The following is a 17,212-nucleotide window of genomic DNA, read 5'->3' as shown; positions in this document are numbered from 1 at the left end:
CAATCTACACACAATACCCAATAATGACAGAGTGAAAACAGGTTTTTGGAATGTTTTACAAATTTATTACAAATAAAATATGGATATACCTTATTTGCATAAGTGTTCAGACTCTTTGCTATGAGACTCCAAATAGAGCTCAGGCGCATCCTGTTTCCATTGATCATCCTTGAGATGTTTCTACAAATTTATTGGAGTCCACCTGTGGTAAATTCAATTGATTGGACATGATTTGGAAAAGCACACACCTGTCTATATAAGGTCCCACAGTTGACAGTGCATGTCAGAGCAAAAACCAAGCCATGAGGTCGAAGGAATTGTCCGTAGAGCTTTGAGATAGGATTGTGTTGAGGCACAGATCTGGGGAAGGGTACCAAAAAATGTCTGCAGCGTTGAAGGTCCCCAAGAACACAGTGGCCTCCATCATTCTTAAATGGGAGAAGTTTGAAACCACCAAGACTCTTCCTAGAGCTGGCCGCCAAACTGAGCAATTAGGAGAGAAGAGCCTTGGTCAGGGAGGTGACCAAGAACCCAATGGTCACTCTGACAGAGCTCTAGAGTTCCTCTGTGGAGATGGGAGAACCTTCCAGAAGGACAACCATCTCTGCAGCACTCCACCAATCAGGCCTTTATGGTAAAGTGGCCAGACGGATGCCACTCCTCAGTAAAAGGCACATGACAGCCCGCTTGGAGTTTGCGAAAAGGCACCTAAAGACTCTCAGACCATCAGAAATAAGATTCTCTGGTCTGATGAAACCAAGATTGAGCTCTTTGGCCTGAATGCCAAGCGTCACGTCTGGAGGAACCTGGCACCATCCCTACGGTGAAGCATGGTGGTGGCAGCATCATGCTGTGGGGATGTTTTTCAGCGGCAGGGACTAGGCGACTAGTCAGGATCAAGGGAAAGATGAACGGAGCCAAGTACAGAGAGACCCTTGATGAAACCTGCTCCAGAGTGCTCAGGACCTCAGACTGGGGCAAAGATTCACCTTCCAACAGGACATCGACCCTAAGCACACAGCCAAGACAACGCAGGAGTGGCTTTGGACAAGTCTCTGAATGTCCTTGAGTGGCCCAGCCAGAGCCCGGACGTGAACCCGATCAAACATCTCTGGAGAGACTAAAAAAGCTGTGCAGCAATGCTCCCGTCCAACCTGACAGAGCTTGAGAGGATCTGCAGAGAAGAATGGGAGAAACTCCCCAAATACAGGTGTGCCAAGCTTGTAACGTCATACCCAAGAAGACTTGAGGCTGAAATCGCTGCCAAAGGCGCTTCAACAAAGTACTGAGTAAAAGGTCTGAATACTTATGTAAATGTAATATATAAATATTTTTTTATACATTTGCAAAAATGTCTAAACACCTTTTTGCTTTGTCATTATGGGGTATTGTGAGTAGATTGATGAGGGGGGAAAAAAACAATTTAATCAATTTTAGAATAATGCTGTAACGTGTGGAAAAAGTAAAGGGGTCTGAATGCCTTTCGAATGCACTGTATCTTCACTAATGCTGCAGAGCTTTGCTCCAAAACAAAATCTGTTCTGTAGTGACCATAACATTGTGGCAATAACAAGGATAGCCACAGTACCAAAGGCAGGGCCTAACGTTTTTTTTTATGAGAGATCATACAAAATGTTTTCTCAGGACTCTTATTGTTTAAGATGTAAAAAAAAATGTATGTTGGTCTGATGTGTATAAGGAGGAGAATCCAGATGCAGCACATTTTATAGAGATTTATAAAATTATTCTTGCCAATTGTTGACAAACATGCAGCTGTTAAGAAACTAACTGTGAGAACTATTAGAACCCTCTGGATCGATGATGAATTGAAAATGTTTATGGTTCAAACAAATGATGCTATTAAAGGTGGCAAACAAGTCAGACTGCTCAGCTGAAAAATGACTAAAACAAGATAAATTACATTAAAAAAACCTATGGGACAAGATTTTAGAGCACCTTAAAACCTAATTCGAAGTAAAGTTCCCTGTTTAGGGGACATGGTTTTGGTACCGGTTCTGACCGACATTTTCAGCTATAAATCAATTTGTGGAAACCATAGATGGAAATGGCTTGCATTGAACTGTAGCCCTGATTCTCCCAGACACAGGACTATGTCTCTTCTGCCTGTATGAAGCAAGATGTGAAATCTGACACCACCTGAAGATGCGATGTCCCTCCTACCATTCAATTCGCTCTTCAGACTGTCCATCAAGTCCTGGTTGAACCCTACTTCACAGCCACTAACAATGGCATATGCCTGGAATCCTTACATCGCAACGCAGCAGGAAAACGTGGTTTCATCGCTTTAGCACATTCACAGATCGAATTTCATCTAGTAATCTAAAATAATTCAGAGATTTTTAACAAAAACACTTTCTGTTTGTCATAGACTGATTAATATGAGATGAAAGGCGAGTTCCTAACGAGTTCAGGAAGCCAAGCTAGAGCTAAATAGGATCCTAATAAAACTAAACCTAGCCTGGCCTGGCCACAGAGGGCCTCAACACGAGGCCATGTCGTGGGTTAGTTTATGGTCCTCACGAGACCACCATTACAAAGTGAGTTTAATAAACAGCTGTCCTGACCTCTCGCCCCCCCCGGGTTCCCTAGTCAGTGATCAAACGCTGCCGGTTCCCTGCCCACAGTTGGTCCGTGAGGGGCTTATGAGAAGGCTCATCTTTTAGCGATCATTCTCTGTAGAGGCAGCTATTAGCCTGTCCTGATTATGCAAGGCCCCATGGGTACCATACCATGTCTGAGGGCCATAGTTTCTCTTAAAGCTGCTCAGGCTCTTATTGTCAGGGTTGACCTGGGTCAGAGAACCACCACGGGGGAACAGAGCACCTTGTGCAAACATACTCTCATTGATCTGTCATTTGTTATTACCCCTCCAATGTTAGTGTTTGTTGGTTAATTACCTGAACTGAAAGTTATGCTTGATTTTTTTTCCCCTTCTTCTCTTCTTCCTCACAAGATATGGTGCAGAAACATTGTATTGCCATCTTTCATATGAATGATTATAAAATGGACTGAATAGGCCTACGTCTAATGACCCTTATTTTCACATTTAGGTTATGAATTTAAATGTGTCGTTCTCAGATCCAGTATGTCATTGAAACATGTGTAAGAAGAATATTAAGGAAGACAAGAAATAGGAACTGGGGTTTTTCAGAGTTTATTTTGTAGTACCAACAAACTTTGGTAATTTAGCAAATTGTAGCAATAAAAATGCACTCTCGACAAGGTCTCAGTCAGCTCGTGACAAATAAATAGCACAGTGATACTAATTTACACAACAAAAAAATACTACTATAAATTTCATAATCAAAAGGACAGAAATGAATTATAATGCTTCTTCTCACTATACTTTACACTGGGATCTTTGCCTTTTTAAATAAAGCTTTTCCATTTTTGAAGTATCACTTAGCATGTTGTCCTTTAATAAATAGATTGTTGTCCATTTCAACATGCAAAACTGCTTGGTTTTTGAGAATGTTCCACATATACTATATACACTTAAACAAAACATTTTTTTTTTTATCCAATCATGTCTTTCACAAACTCTCTTTAATATCACACATCCAAGAAGCTTAATGGCTAAACGTATATTATCAAAATGATTTATGGTTGTTGTAGTGTTGATAAAGAAACATGATCAGCATATACCAACTTTGTACATCGTAATATACTCAATTTGGTGTTATACATATATATTTTTTTTATCTATGCTTTTAGGAAAGGTTCACTTGGACACATGCTCAGAGAAGGTTTCCGTTGATAAAGCTTGGACACATAGCTGGATGACTGAGTCCTCTACTGGTTAACTGACGTTTCAAAATCAGTGACTTGGACTATAATACATATATATACATTTTCCCCTTTAGAATTCAGGTCAAACAAATATTCCCATTTCATTATATATACAAATGCGGACTTAAATAAGTATTCTTCTGAGCATAGATGCAACGACATTCGTTTTTTTTTACAAACATCCCGCAGAAATCCCTCCAATACCATTCTTAACCATGTTGTAGTTTAAGCTCCCACTGCTTCTCCAATACACGGGGAAAAGAAAAGTGTCCAATTATGTCTTCAAGTTTGTCCTTCTCTCTTAGTTCCTGGCTACAAGCCTGTGGAGATTAGTTTTTTTTGCATGGTACCTTTCCGTTTTTCCCTTCAGTTATTTTCTTGAGGCAAAAGCTTGTTTTATGGCTGTACAGTTATGTACTGAGTATCCCCTCACCTGCCTCCCTCCCTCCCCCCCTCCATCCCTCCATCCCTCCCTCCCTCCCTCCATCCCTCCATCCCTCCCTCCCTCCCTCCCTCCCTCCCTCCCCAACCCCCTTCGGTTCGGGATTGACTTTCAGGAGGCAAAGTAAGAGCTCTGCATGGAGTAGAGACGGTCGATGGGGTTCCCCACCCGCACCTGCAGGGAGCCAATGTCGGACGCCGCCATGAAACAGTCGCTGAGGCTGGTGAGGGACGTGTCGCTGTCGATGTCGTGGAAAATGGAGTCATTTCCTGTTAGAGAAGAGAGACAGAAGCAAAGACAAACAGAGCTATGAGTGAGGTTATGTGAACTAGTTGCTCAAATAAATAAACAGACAGGGGGAGGGAGCTGTTTACACAAAAAAAACTAAACGGATAAAGAACAACCCCCCCAACCCCCCAAAATAAAACTGTTAATGTTTGTGGTTTGGCCGTGGCAATAACTTGAAATCAGCTGGGATGAACGCTCACTGTTAATGGGGAGTGTGTGGGCTGCAATATCTCTGATTGCACCTATTGCCACCTGAATCAAAGTGCTTCCAAAGCCTCAATAAAGATGGCACACAACAGAAAATAATGAGTGTTACGGGGACACTGTGGGAACACAACCAGAGACCGCGTCTTCTTTTCTTAGTCCATGGCACCAGTGTTTAATTGCAGCGACGAGGAGTCTTCTCTCCTGGGTGTTGCTGGTGCTTTGGATCTAAATGACACCGTTACATCAGGACAGAGACAGCTTGATGGCCCATACATTTTTAATCAGACACACACATTATTGGTTAGCCTTCGCAGCAATAAAACCAGTACGTGTGTGTGTGTGTGGGGGGGGGGGGGGGGGGGGGGGGGGGGGGGGGGTCGTAAGGACCAAGGGTTTGGTGAAGGATGACATCATTTGGGCGAGTGTTAGGAGATGAGACAGCGGTGATGGTTTGGACAAAGCTGTAGCCTGAAGACCATCTGAAGACCATCTGAAGACCACCTGAAGACCATCTAAAGACCATCTGAAAACCACCTGAAGACCACCTGAAGACCATCTGAAGACCATCTGAAGACCACCTGAAGACCACCTGAAGACCACCTGAAGACCACCTGAAGACCATCTGAAGACCATCTGAAAACCATCTGAAGACCACCTGAAGACCATCTGAAAACCATCTGAAAACCATCTGAAGACCATCTGAAAACCACCTGAAGACCACCTGAAGACCACCTGAAGACCATCTGAAGACCACCTAAAGACCACCTGAAAACCACCTGAAGACGACCTGAAAACCATCTGAAGACCACCTGAAGACCATCTGAAGACCATCTGAAGACCATCGGCTCACAGGATACCAATTCACCAGACAGACAGGAATCTTTAGGCCAATTGTACAATATGCTACACACATATGCAACTACCTGATATCAGGGGTGGGGGGGGATTATCTCCCAGGGCACAGAGTATTCAGCCATGCCATGTTATTCTTAGTATAAGGTGAGCCTATATGATTCATAATGTGACCAAGCTAATTAGACCACTGTGTGTGTGTGTGTGTGTGTGTGTGTGTGTGTGTGTGTGTGTGTGTGTGTGTGTGTGTGTGTGTGTGTGTGTGTGTGTGTGTGCTGTCTGTGTGACTTGACTCTGTGCTGCTGTCCTCACCGTATGGGTTCATGTGGTCTCCGGGCATCTGTGGCGGGGTGAGTCCATGCTGGAAGGGGTCGGTGCCGTAGCCGTTCTGCTCCATAGCCACTAGCTGCTGCTGCTGAGGGGGGCCCAGGGGGGTGTAGGAGCTCAGCAGGCCCTCCATCCGACCCGACATCACTTCTGGAAGGGACAGAGACATACAGGTGAATATCTCTTCTGGATGGGAGGACAGAGACATAGAGGTGAATATCTCTTCTGGATGGGACAGAGACATACTGGTGAATATCTCTTCTGGAGGGAGGACAGAGACATACAGGTGAATATCTCTTCTGGAGAGGACAGAGACATACAGGTGAATATCTCTTCTGGAGGGAGGACAGAGACATACAGGTGAACATCTCTTCTGGAGGGAGGACAGAGACATACAGGTGAATATCTCTTCTGGATGGGACAGAGACATACAGGTGAACATCTCTTCTGGAGGGAGGACAGAGACATACAGGTGAATATCTCTTCTGGAGGGAGGACAGAGACAAACAGGTGAATATCTATTCTGGAGGGAGGACAGAGACATACAGGTGAACATCTCTTCTGGAGGGAGGACAGAGACATACAGGTGAATATCTCTTCTGGATGGGACAGAGACATACAGGTGAACATCTCTTCTGGAGGGAGGACAGAGACATACAGGTGAATATCTCTTCTGGATGGGACAGAGACATACAGGTGAACATCTCTTCTGGAGGGAGGACAGAGACATACAGGTGAATATCTCTTCTGGATGGGACAGAGACATACAGGTGAATATCTCTTCTGGAGGGAGGACAGAGACATACAGGTGAACATCTCTTCTGGATGGGACAGAGACATACAGGTGAATATCTCTTCTGGAGGGAGGACAGAGACATACAGGTGAACATCTCTTCTGGAGGGAGGACAGAGACATACAGGTGAAATTCTCTTCTGGATGGGACAGAGACATACAGGTGAATATCTCTTCTGGAGGGAGGACAGAGACATACAGGTGAATATCTCTTCTGGATGGGACAGAGACATACAGGTGATTATCTCTTCTGGATGGGACAAAGACATACAGGTGAACATCTCTTCTGGAGAGGACAGAGACATACAGGTGATTATCTCTTCTGGATGGGACAGAGACATACAGGTGAACATCTCTTCTGGAGGGAGGACAGAGACATACAGGTGAATATCTCTTCTGGATGGGACAGAGACATACAGGTGAACATCACTTCAGGAGGGAGGACAGAGACATACAGGTGAATATCTCTTCTGGAGGGAGGACAGAGACATACAGGTGAACATCTCTTCTGGATGGGACAGAGACATACAGTTGAATATCTCTTCTGGATGGGACAGAGACATACAGGTGAATATCTCTTCTGGAGGGAGGACAGAGACATACAGGTGAATATCTCTTCTGGATGGGACAGAGACATACAGGTGAACATCACTTCAGGAGGGAGGACAGAGACATACAGGTGAACATCTCTTCTGGAGGGAGGACAGAGACATACAGGTGAATATCTCTTCTGGAGGGAGGACAGAGACATACAGGTGAATATCTCTTCTGGATGGGACAGAGACATACAGGTGAACATATCTTCTGGATGGGACAGAGACAAACAGGTGAACATCTCTTCTGGATGGGACAGAGACATACAGGTGAACATCTCTTCTGGATGGGACAGAGACATACAGGTGAACATCTCTTCTGGAGGGAGGACAGAGACATACAGGTGAACATCTCTTCTGGAGGGGACAGAGACATACAGGTGAACATCTCTTCTGGATGGGACAGAGAGATACAGGTGAACATCTCTTCTGGATGGGACAGAGACATACAGGTGAACATCTCTTCTGGAGGGAGGACAGAGACATACAGGTGAATATCTCTTCTGGAGGGGACAGAGACATACAGGTGAATATCTCTTCTGTCCTTGACCTATTGTCCTATTCTTACAACATGCTCTCCACTGATTTGATTTATTAGGATCCCAACGAGGACAGCTAGTCTGACTAGGGTCCGACATATAACGAAAAATACAATACAGACAAAATACTTTACAATTGATATACATTTAAAAACACTAAACATGTTGTGTGTGTGTGTGTGTGTGTGTGTGTGTGTGTGTGTGCAGAAGTGCTTGTGTACGCAGTTTCTAAAGTTTTCCGTTTGGATTTTAAGTTCCTCAGTTCTCACTAAATGCTCTTAGTCACAACTTCAACACGTATTTCAGTCCCAGAGCTCATTTAGTTAACTACACTGGTTGACTGAGGTGGTTATAAACCCTGGTTATTAGATCACATTATTGACATGGCAGCCCATTCGCAAACGGCGCGACTTGTACTTTCAGAGGTGCTGAGCACTTATCTACTCCGTCTCTCATATCCTGTCCTCAATAAAGCACCACAGCCGCGGGGAGCCGAGCTGATCACACCACCTCACACTTGATAACCCCTGGCTTTGATTTGATTTGATTCTAATCAACACTATCACCCAAATGACGTCAGTTTTGCAGCAATCTTTAAACATGCAGTCTAATGCAGTCCCAACAATGCAGTGTTCAATATCAAAGGTGAAGGAATTGAAAGTCCAGAATAGAAACAAAAAATGAGCACCGAATCAATATTAGGTCAAATATGGACTCAAAACACCTGGATGCTTCTTAGCACTTAAGCATCTACATTATTTAGCTTGTGTATTTAGGTGTTCGATACAATTGTTATCCTGAAGCGCAAATATGGAAGTAGAGTTATGTGTGGAATACTGCGACACGATATACATATAATTAAGCAGTAAGGCCCGAGGAGGAACTACCCGGTTTATAATTAAGCAGTAAGGCCCGAGGAGGAACTACCCGGTTTATAATTAAGCAATAAGGCCCGAGGAGGAACTACCCGGTTTATAATTAAGCAATAAGGCCCGAGGAGGAACTACCCGGTTTATAATTAAGCAGTAAGGCCCGAGGAGGAACTACCCGGTTTATAATTAAGCAATAAGGCCCGAGGAGGAACTAACCGGTTTATAATTAAGCAATAAGGCCCGAGGAGGAACTACCTGGTTTATAATTAAGCAATAAGGCCCGAGGAGGAACTACCTGGTTTATAATTAAGCAATAAGGCCTGAGGAGGAACTACCTGGTTTATAATTAAGCAATAAGGCCCGAGGAGGAACTACCTGGTTTATAATTAAGCAATAAGGCCCGAGGAGGAACTACCTGGTTTATAATTAAGCAATAAGGCCAGAGGAGGAACTACCTGGTTTATAATTAAGCAATAAGGCCCGAGGAGGAACTACCCGGTTTACAATTAAGCAATAAGGCCTGAGGAGGAACTACCCGGTTTATAATTAAGCAATAAGGCCCGAGGAGGAACTAACCGGTTTATAATTAAGCAATAAGGCCCGAGGAGGATCTACCTGGTTTATAATTAAGCAATAAGGCCCGAGGAGGATCTACCTGGTTTATAATTAAGCAATAAGGCCTGAGGAGGAACTACCTGGTTTATAATTAAGCAATAAGGCCCGAGGAGGAACTACCCAGTTTATAATTAAGCAATAAGGCCTGGGGAGGAACTAACCAGTTTATAATTAAGCAATAAGGCCCGAGGAGGAACTAACCGGTTTATAATTAAGCAATAAGGCCCGAGGAGGATCTACCTGGTTTATAATTAAGCAATAAGGCCCGAGGAGGAACTAACCGGTTTATAATTAAGCAATAAGGCCCGAGGAGGAACTAACCGGTTTATAATTAAGCAATAAGGCCCGAGGAGGAACTACCCGGTTTATAATTAAGCAATAAGGCCCGAGGAGGAACTAACCGGTTTATAATTAAGCAATAAGGCCCGAGGAGGAACTAACCGGTTCATAATTAAGCAATAAGGCCCGAGGAGGATCTACCCGGTTTATAATTAAGCAATAAGGCCCGAGGAGGAACTACCCGGTTTATAATTAAGCAATAAGGCCCGAGGAGGAACTAACCGGTTTATAATTAAGCAATAAGGCCCGAGGAGGAACTACCCGGTTTATAATTAAGCAATAAGGCCCGAGGAGGAACTAACCGGTTTATAATTAAGCAATAAGGCCTGAGGAGGAACTACCCGGTTTATAATTAAGCAATAAGGCCCGAGGAGGAACTAACCGGTTTGTAATTAAGCAATAAGGCCTGAGGAGGAACTACCCGGTTTATAATTAAGCAATAAGGCCCGAGGAGGAACTACCCGGTTTATAATTAAGCAATAAGGCCTGAGGAGGAACTACCCGGTTTATAATTAAGCAATAAGGCCCGAGGAGGAACTACCCGGTTTATAATTAAGCAATAAGGCCTGAGGAGGAACTACCCGGTTTATAATACTCTATATATAGTGCTACCCTTAATTCAAATAGTGAGTTGCTGTCACAAATCTGCTGTGTTGGGAGTTTGATACTGGGCAGCGACCTCACACACATACACACACGCACAAACCCATACACACGCACAGTAATATCACAGTGGTGGAAACAGAAGGTGTACGGGTCAGGACTCTGGGGGGGATATTGGATAGTGGGTAATAATAACACATCATTGGACTGAAGCCTGGCTTTGAACCCTGTCCTGTCTCACCCTGGCTGGTCAGGACCACTAACCACTGGAATGACCCCTGTCCTGTCTCACCCTGGTCAGGACCACTAACCACTGGAATGACCCCTGTCCTGTCTCACCCTGGTCAGGACCATTCACCACTGGAATGACCCCTGTCCTGTCTCACCCTGGCTGCTCAGGACCACTAACCACTGGAATGACCCCTGTCCTGTCTCACCCTGGTCAGGACCATTCACCACTGGAATGACCCCTGTCCTGTCTCACCCTGGTCAGGACCACTAACCACTGGAATGACCCCTGTCCTGTCTCACCCTGGCTGCTCAGGACCACTAACCACTGGAATGACCCCTGTCCTGTCTCACCCTGGTCAGGACCACTAACCACTGGAATGACCCCTGTCCTGTCTCACCCTGGTCAGGACCATTCACCACTGTCAAGCGTCTCAGAGTAGCAGTGCTGATCTAGGATCAGTTTTAAGATCATAATATATGGACAAGGGGGACCTGATCCTAGATCAGCACTCCAACTGAGACGCTTGAAACGGTCTTGATAAGGAATCTCTCTGGCCTTGACTTGTGTGAGAGTTCTACTACAATGTGGATATTCTAGGAGTACTCTAGTACCAGTGTCGACTCATCATAAGGTATTCTAGGAGTATTCTAGTACCAGTGAAGACTCATCATAAGGTATTCTAGGAGTATTCTAGAACCAGTGAAGCCTCATCATAAGGTATTCTAGAACCAGTGAAGTCTCATCATAAGGTATTCTAGGAGTATTCTAGAACCAGTGAAGCCTCATCATAAGGTATTCTAGAACCAGTGAAGTCTCGTCATAAGGTATTCTAGAACCAGTGAAGTCTCGTCATAAGGTATTCTAGGAGTATTCTAGAACCAGTGAAGCCTCATCATAAGGTATTCTAGGAGTATTCTAGAACCAGTGAAGCCTCATCATAAGGTATTCTAGAACCAGTGAAGTCTCATCATAAGGTATTCTAGAACCAGTGAAGTCTCGTCATAAGGTATTCTAGAACCAGTGAAGTCTCGTCATAAGGTATGCTAGGAGTATTCTAGAACCAGTGAAGCATCATCATAAGGTATTCTAGAACCAGTGAAGTCTCGTCATAAGGTATTCTAGGAGTATTCTAGAACCAGTGAAGTCTCGTCATAAGGTATGCTAGGAGTATTCTAGAACCAGTGAAGTCTCATCATAAGGTATGCTAGGAATATTCTAGTTCCATTGAAGCCTCATCATAAGGTATTCTAGGAGTATTCTAGAACCAGTGAAGTCTCATAATAAGGTTTTCTAGGAGTATTCTAGTTCCATTGAAGCCTCATCATAAGGTATTCTAGGAGTATTCTAGAACCAGTGAAGTCTCATAAGGTATTCTAGGAGTATTCTAGAACCAGTGAAGTCTCACAATAAGGTATTCTAGGAGTATTCTAGAACCAGTGAAGTCTCATAATAAGGTATTCTAGGAGTATTCTAGAACCAGTGAAGCCTCATCATAATGCAGAAGACCTGCCCAGTTATTCCATCTCCTCTCCAAACCACACTCTCAGCCAGTTCACCTCTTGGGCACACACACATATGCAACCACATGTGCATGTGCGCACGCACACACACACACACACACACACACACACACACACACACACACACACACACACACACACACACACACACACACACACACACACACACACACACACACACACACACACACACAAAACACAAAAAACACACACACACACACAAAACACAAAAAACACACAAAAAACACACAAAAAACACACAGACAACACCCACAACTAGAGCAGCCTACCTTGGCCTAGCCTTTGAGAGTTCTGCTGCTCATGCTGTTGTTGCTGTCTCCGGGCTAGCTTCTTCATCTACAAATAAAACACAATGCTGGTTAATAACAGACGCAAAAGCTTGACCAACATGTATAGACAATATGGTTCATACTTCAGTGAATCTTAGGCTACGTCCCAAATAGCACCCTTATTACCTATATAGAGCACTTCTTTTGACCAAAGCCCTTTGGGCCATAGAGTGCACCATGTAGGGAATAGCTAATGCCACATGTGACTGTGAATAGAGTAGCATTAAGGTGTCCTAAAAATCTGATCGTTGACTGTTGAAATGTTTATTAAAGTGATTGTATTCTCCACCCTGTTTCATTTGGGGAGCAGCCTTTAGACATCGTTCAGGTAGATCTCACCTTGGCTCTTTGGTTCTGGAACCACACTTGGACAACACGGACACTAAGGCCTGTCTCTGCCGCCAGCGTCTCTCTAACCTGGGGGGAGAAGTCAAAACAGATAAATGTAATCCCCCTCTTGTAAAGCATTCTGACAGAGGAAGTAAGAGGTGGTAGAAAATATTTAAAATACAGTATACTTTTGATGGTCGATAAAAGTGTGTGAATATAGTTGTTTAAATTATTAATGACATTTTATTCAATATTTAATACAAGAGTAGTAATATCTTAGTAGTATCTTCTAGAAGTGGTAGACACATTGTTATTTGGTAAGACACAACAATAGTTGTAGAAAAAGCCTAAATTCGGATGGGCTCTAAAGTTCATGGCTGTTTAAGACACAGTATTAAATTCAGTCCAATTTAATCTATTCCTGACCAAGATGGTTGCCATTATTGGAACATACTAGAGCTACGCGGGTCTATGACATCATTTCCTCTTGTGAATGATAGGATCTGTATGGTTTCGTCAGACGGTAAGGTGGTTACCTTCCGGCAGGGTTTGGAGGACACCTCGAAGGATGCCTTGAAGGCTCTCCTCTGCTGGGTGGTCAGGATGGTTCGTGGCCGTTTGGGACGGCGAGGGTCTTTCCCATCATCACTTCCCTTCCCCTGGCCCCCGGAGCCCTTCTCAGGCTTCCCGTCCAGCTCCTCAGCTTCACTCTTCTCTGCAAACAAGGAAATACAACCAAAAAGTATTTGAATCATATGAAACATTGTTGAACTAACCCTTGACTACTACATGCAGCAGCAGATTTCTCTTTCAAATAAATGTGCAGATGAATAATGTTATAGAACCGTAAAAGGAAATAATCAATATTGATATACTCTGCATTGATAGGCATGGGAGAGCGTGTCTACAGTTGTCTGGTGATTTAACAGGATCGGTGGGTCCCCCGCGGGACGGTTGAGCTAACGTAGGCTAATGCGATTAGCATGAGTTTGTAAGTAACTACAACATTTCCAAGAACATAGACATATCTGATATTGGCAAAAAGTTTAAATTCTTGTTAATCTAACTGCACTGTCCAATTTACAGTAGGCATTACAGTGAAAGAACACCATGCTATTGTTTGAGGGGAGTGCACAGTTATGAACTTGAAAAGTTATTAATAAACCAATTAGGCACCTTTGGGCAGTCTTGATACAACATTTTGAACAGAAATGCAATGGTTCATTGGATCAGTCTAACACTTTGCCAAAATCTAAATTGCGCCTGGGCTGGAATAATACATTATGGTCTTTCTCTTGCATTTCAAAGATGATGGTACAAAAAAAAACACATGGTTTTTCATTGTATTATCTTTTACCAGATCTAATGTGTTACATTAATTTCACATTTCCACATTCCTTTGAAATGGTATCAAGAATATACATATCCTTGCTTCAGGTCCTGAGCTACAGGCAGTTAGATTTGGGTATGTCATTTTAGGTGAAAATTGGGGGAAAAAAGGGGCGGATCCTTAAGAGGTTTTAAGTCTTGCCTTCTTTGGATAAGAAAAAACAAAAAGACAACAGTAATTTGAACATTGTGTGTTTCAGCAGAGTTCTAGCAGATGTTGTTGACAGAACTGAAACAGCATCGCTGTTTCTCTGACCTCTCTCCACCGATTCAAATGACCTGTATCCACACTAAAGTATATAATGGAAGATCATTGTTACATCTATTCAATGGATCCCCCTTCATTATTTCCATGACTTTCTTACTGTTATTAGTTATCTTTCAACTTCTTCCATTTAGCCAAATGTTTGACTCCGATCATGTATTTAATATCAATGATCTTAAATTGTTGATTAAACACACATTCATAATATGTTAAATTAAGCTCCCCGGGTTTTAATAACCCCTGTCTGGTGTTAATAATGTCCCAAAAGGCTCCTTACTTCCTATATAGTGCACTACTATTGGCCAGGTGCCTATCTCTTCAACGGTTCCATACAGTAGTTGAAGTCATTCATCATTACTGTATTAAAATCAGTGAAGATACAGTTTGTAATGATACTGTGCAGAACATGTGTGGTGGTATCTAAAGCATATGGTGCTACTAACCATACTGGTTTGGCAAGCTGCATCATTATTTGGACAAAGGAAGAACCAGAGGAACAGACAGGAGAAGCTCGCACTGTCTGTGGAACAGGGCGCAGCACCACTGTCTGTGGAACAGGGCGCAGCACCACTGTCTGTGGAACAGGGCGCAGCACCACTGTCTGTGGAACAGGGCGCAGCACCACTGAGGAAACACGTGTTTAAGGAGAGTTGTACTTTTACCTGAATCTGAAGCGTCAGGACTCATAGAGCTGAGCAGTTCCTTCTCCCTCTCGTAGTCGCTCTTGCAGAGCAGCTGGCCCTCCTTGAGGACAAACTCGTCTCCTTTGCACAGCTGCCTGTCGCACACGCAGCAGCAGAAACAGCCCAGGTGGTACACACAGTCCAGGGCACGCATCACAAACTCAGTAGGAGCTATGTTCTCCAGGCAACCACTGCACTTGGTGGCAAACAGTCTGGGGAGACAAGAGTAGGGGAAAGCATAGGTGATGAGACCAGAGTTGGAACAGATTGCTTGGAGTAGTCTTGAATTATTTGTGACGACCAATGGTTGTAACAACTACAGATATATTGTTCTTAGCAGTACAATTATTACTACTCATTTACTACATGTAGTATAATGTCAATCATAAATGTTAGCTTTTATACTTTTATACTCCTGTAGGCTCTAAAATAACAATTTAACTGAATTTGAACTAAATCAGCCAAACAAACATCGGACTAGCGTAAAAAATAAATAAATAAGGTTTCGTTAATTCCCCATGTAACATTCTGTTTGCTATATGTGACAGAGTAGGACAGGGCTGTGCTTGGCTAGCTGAGCAGGCTACCCCCTGCGACTCCTTAGCCTTTTGACACCCGCTCAACTGTAAAAGCGCAGCCGAACGCCCCCCGCAATGCTCCGCTTGAGCCCGACTGACTGCAGTCAGCGGTTGGGAAAGGAGGAGGGCCTTCACGGGCGGGCGGGGGGGGGGGGGGGGGGGGGGGGGGGGGTTTAGGGGGAAGCAGAGTGTTAAATGATTCGAGATGATCCATTTGCAACGCAACAAGGCATGATGGGTAGGCAGCAGTAACAGCATAGTACTATGACTTTTTGAATTCCAGAAATTACATCTTGACGACCAATCATCCAACAAAAAAGATTTAACAGGGATAAAATGTTCCCATGTACAAAACATTTGATCAGACAGTTAAAAATACAGCCTGAACTGCGGCACATTGGATCCCACCTCTGACACCAATTTGACAAATACAATATCAGGGTAAATGGTCCTCCTGTTTCCCATAGTCAATCCACCACCCGATAGCATGTCTGATACTACTAAATCTACATTTAATGTAATTACATTTTATTCATTTTGCTAGGATAGTCCACTCAGTAACAATTGCCAGAGTCCATGCATCTACAGAACATTCTGTTACCCTCCACCTCACCCACAGGCAGCTGCTGTTACCAGCCACCTCTTCCACAGGCAGCTGCTGTTCCATGCTGTCCCGAGTCCCAAACCAATTATCCTGCTTCATGAATATTACAGGCAGGTGCCCCAGCGAGGCCGGGGTGGGACAGGGCGGAGGGTGGATGCCCCATGGTGTGTGTGGATTACAACCGGCTCTGACGTCTGCCTCGTGGCGACTGCTTCGTATGATAATGACCCGCAGAGACTTTGTTTAATAACGCGCTCAGCATCTGTAATATCACTGCCCCCAAATCACAGCACCTCAGGGCTGATGAGTACACCAAGGGTTTGAGAGAGAGAGAGAGAGAGAGAGGGGGGGGAGGTTGGAAAGAAGGGCTGTGTGTGTGTGTGAGAGCAAGAGAGAGAGAGAGAGAGAGAGGGGGGGGAGGTTGGAAAAGAAGGGCTGTGTGTGTGTGTGAGAGAGAGAGAGAGAGAAAGAGAGAGAGAGAGAGAGAGGGGGGGGTTGGAAAGAAGGGCTGTGTGTGTGTGAGAGAGAGAGAGAGAGAGAGAGAGAGAGAGAGAGAGAGAGAGAGGGGGGGGTTGGAAAGAAGGGCTGTGTGTGTGTGGAGAGAGAGAGAGAGAGAGAGAGAGAGGGGGGGAGGTTGGAAAGAAGGGCTGTGTGTGTGTGTGAGAGAGAGAGAGAGAGAGAGAGAGAGAGAGAGAGAGAGAGAGAGAGAGAGAGAGAGAGAGGGTGGGTGTGGAAAGAAGGCCTGTGGTGTGTGTGAAGGAGAGAGAAGAGAGAGGAAGAGAGAGAGAGAGAGAGAGAGAGGGGGGGGGAGGGGGGGGGGGGGGGGGGGTGGGGCGAGAGAGTAGAGAGAGAATAGAGAGAGGGGGGGGGTTGGAACGAGGCTGTGTGTGTGTGAGAGAAGAGAGAGAGAGAGGGGGGGGGTGGTTGGAAGAAGGCTGTGTGGTGGTGAGAGAGAGAGAGAGAAGAAAGAGAGGGAGGGGG

At 44.3% G+C, this 17,212-nt stretch overlaps 1 protein-coding gene across 1 annotated transcript in view; it reads right to left on the bottom strand.

Annotated features, from left to right (window-relative positions):
* Window positions 1-4,339: 4,339 nt before the first annotated feature.
* The window catches only part of LOC115160137 (LIM homeobox transcription factor 1-beta), an 85,067-nt gene continuing 72,194 nt past the window's right edge, over window positions 4,340-17,212 (bottom strand). Inside the window, exons 3-8 of the mRNA XM_029710491.1 lie at window positions 15,029-15,261; window positions 13,249-13,427; window positions 12,722-12,799; window positions 12,323-12,389; window positions 5,912-6,076; window positions 4,340-4,521 (exon numbers count right to left, since the gene is read on the bottom strand). Of these exons, the coding sequence (XP_029566351.1) occupies window positions 4,364-4,521; window positions 5,912-6,076; window positions 12,323-12,389; window positions 12,722-12,799; window positions 13,249-13,427; window positions 15,029-15,261 (880 nt within the window). The 3' untranslated portion in view covers window positions 4,340-4,363. The remainder of the gene's footprint in view (window positions 4,522-5,911; window positions 6,077-12,322; window positions 12,390-12,721; window positions 12,800-13,248; window positions 13,428-15,028; window positions 15,262-17,212) is intronic.

This window comes from Salmo trutta, chromosome 23 (assembly GCF_901001165.1).
Source record: "Salmo trutta chromosome 23, fSalTru1.1, whole genome shotgun sequence".
In the NCBI taxonomy this organism is placed as follows: domain Eukaryota; kingdom Metazoa; phylum Chordata; class Actinopteri; order Salmoniformes; family Salmonidae; genus Salmo; species Salmo trutta.
Note: the sequence above shows the minus strand (reverse complement) of the source record. Positions and strands in the feature narration are given on the sequence as shown.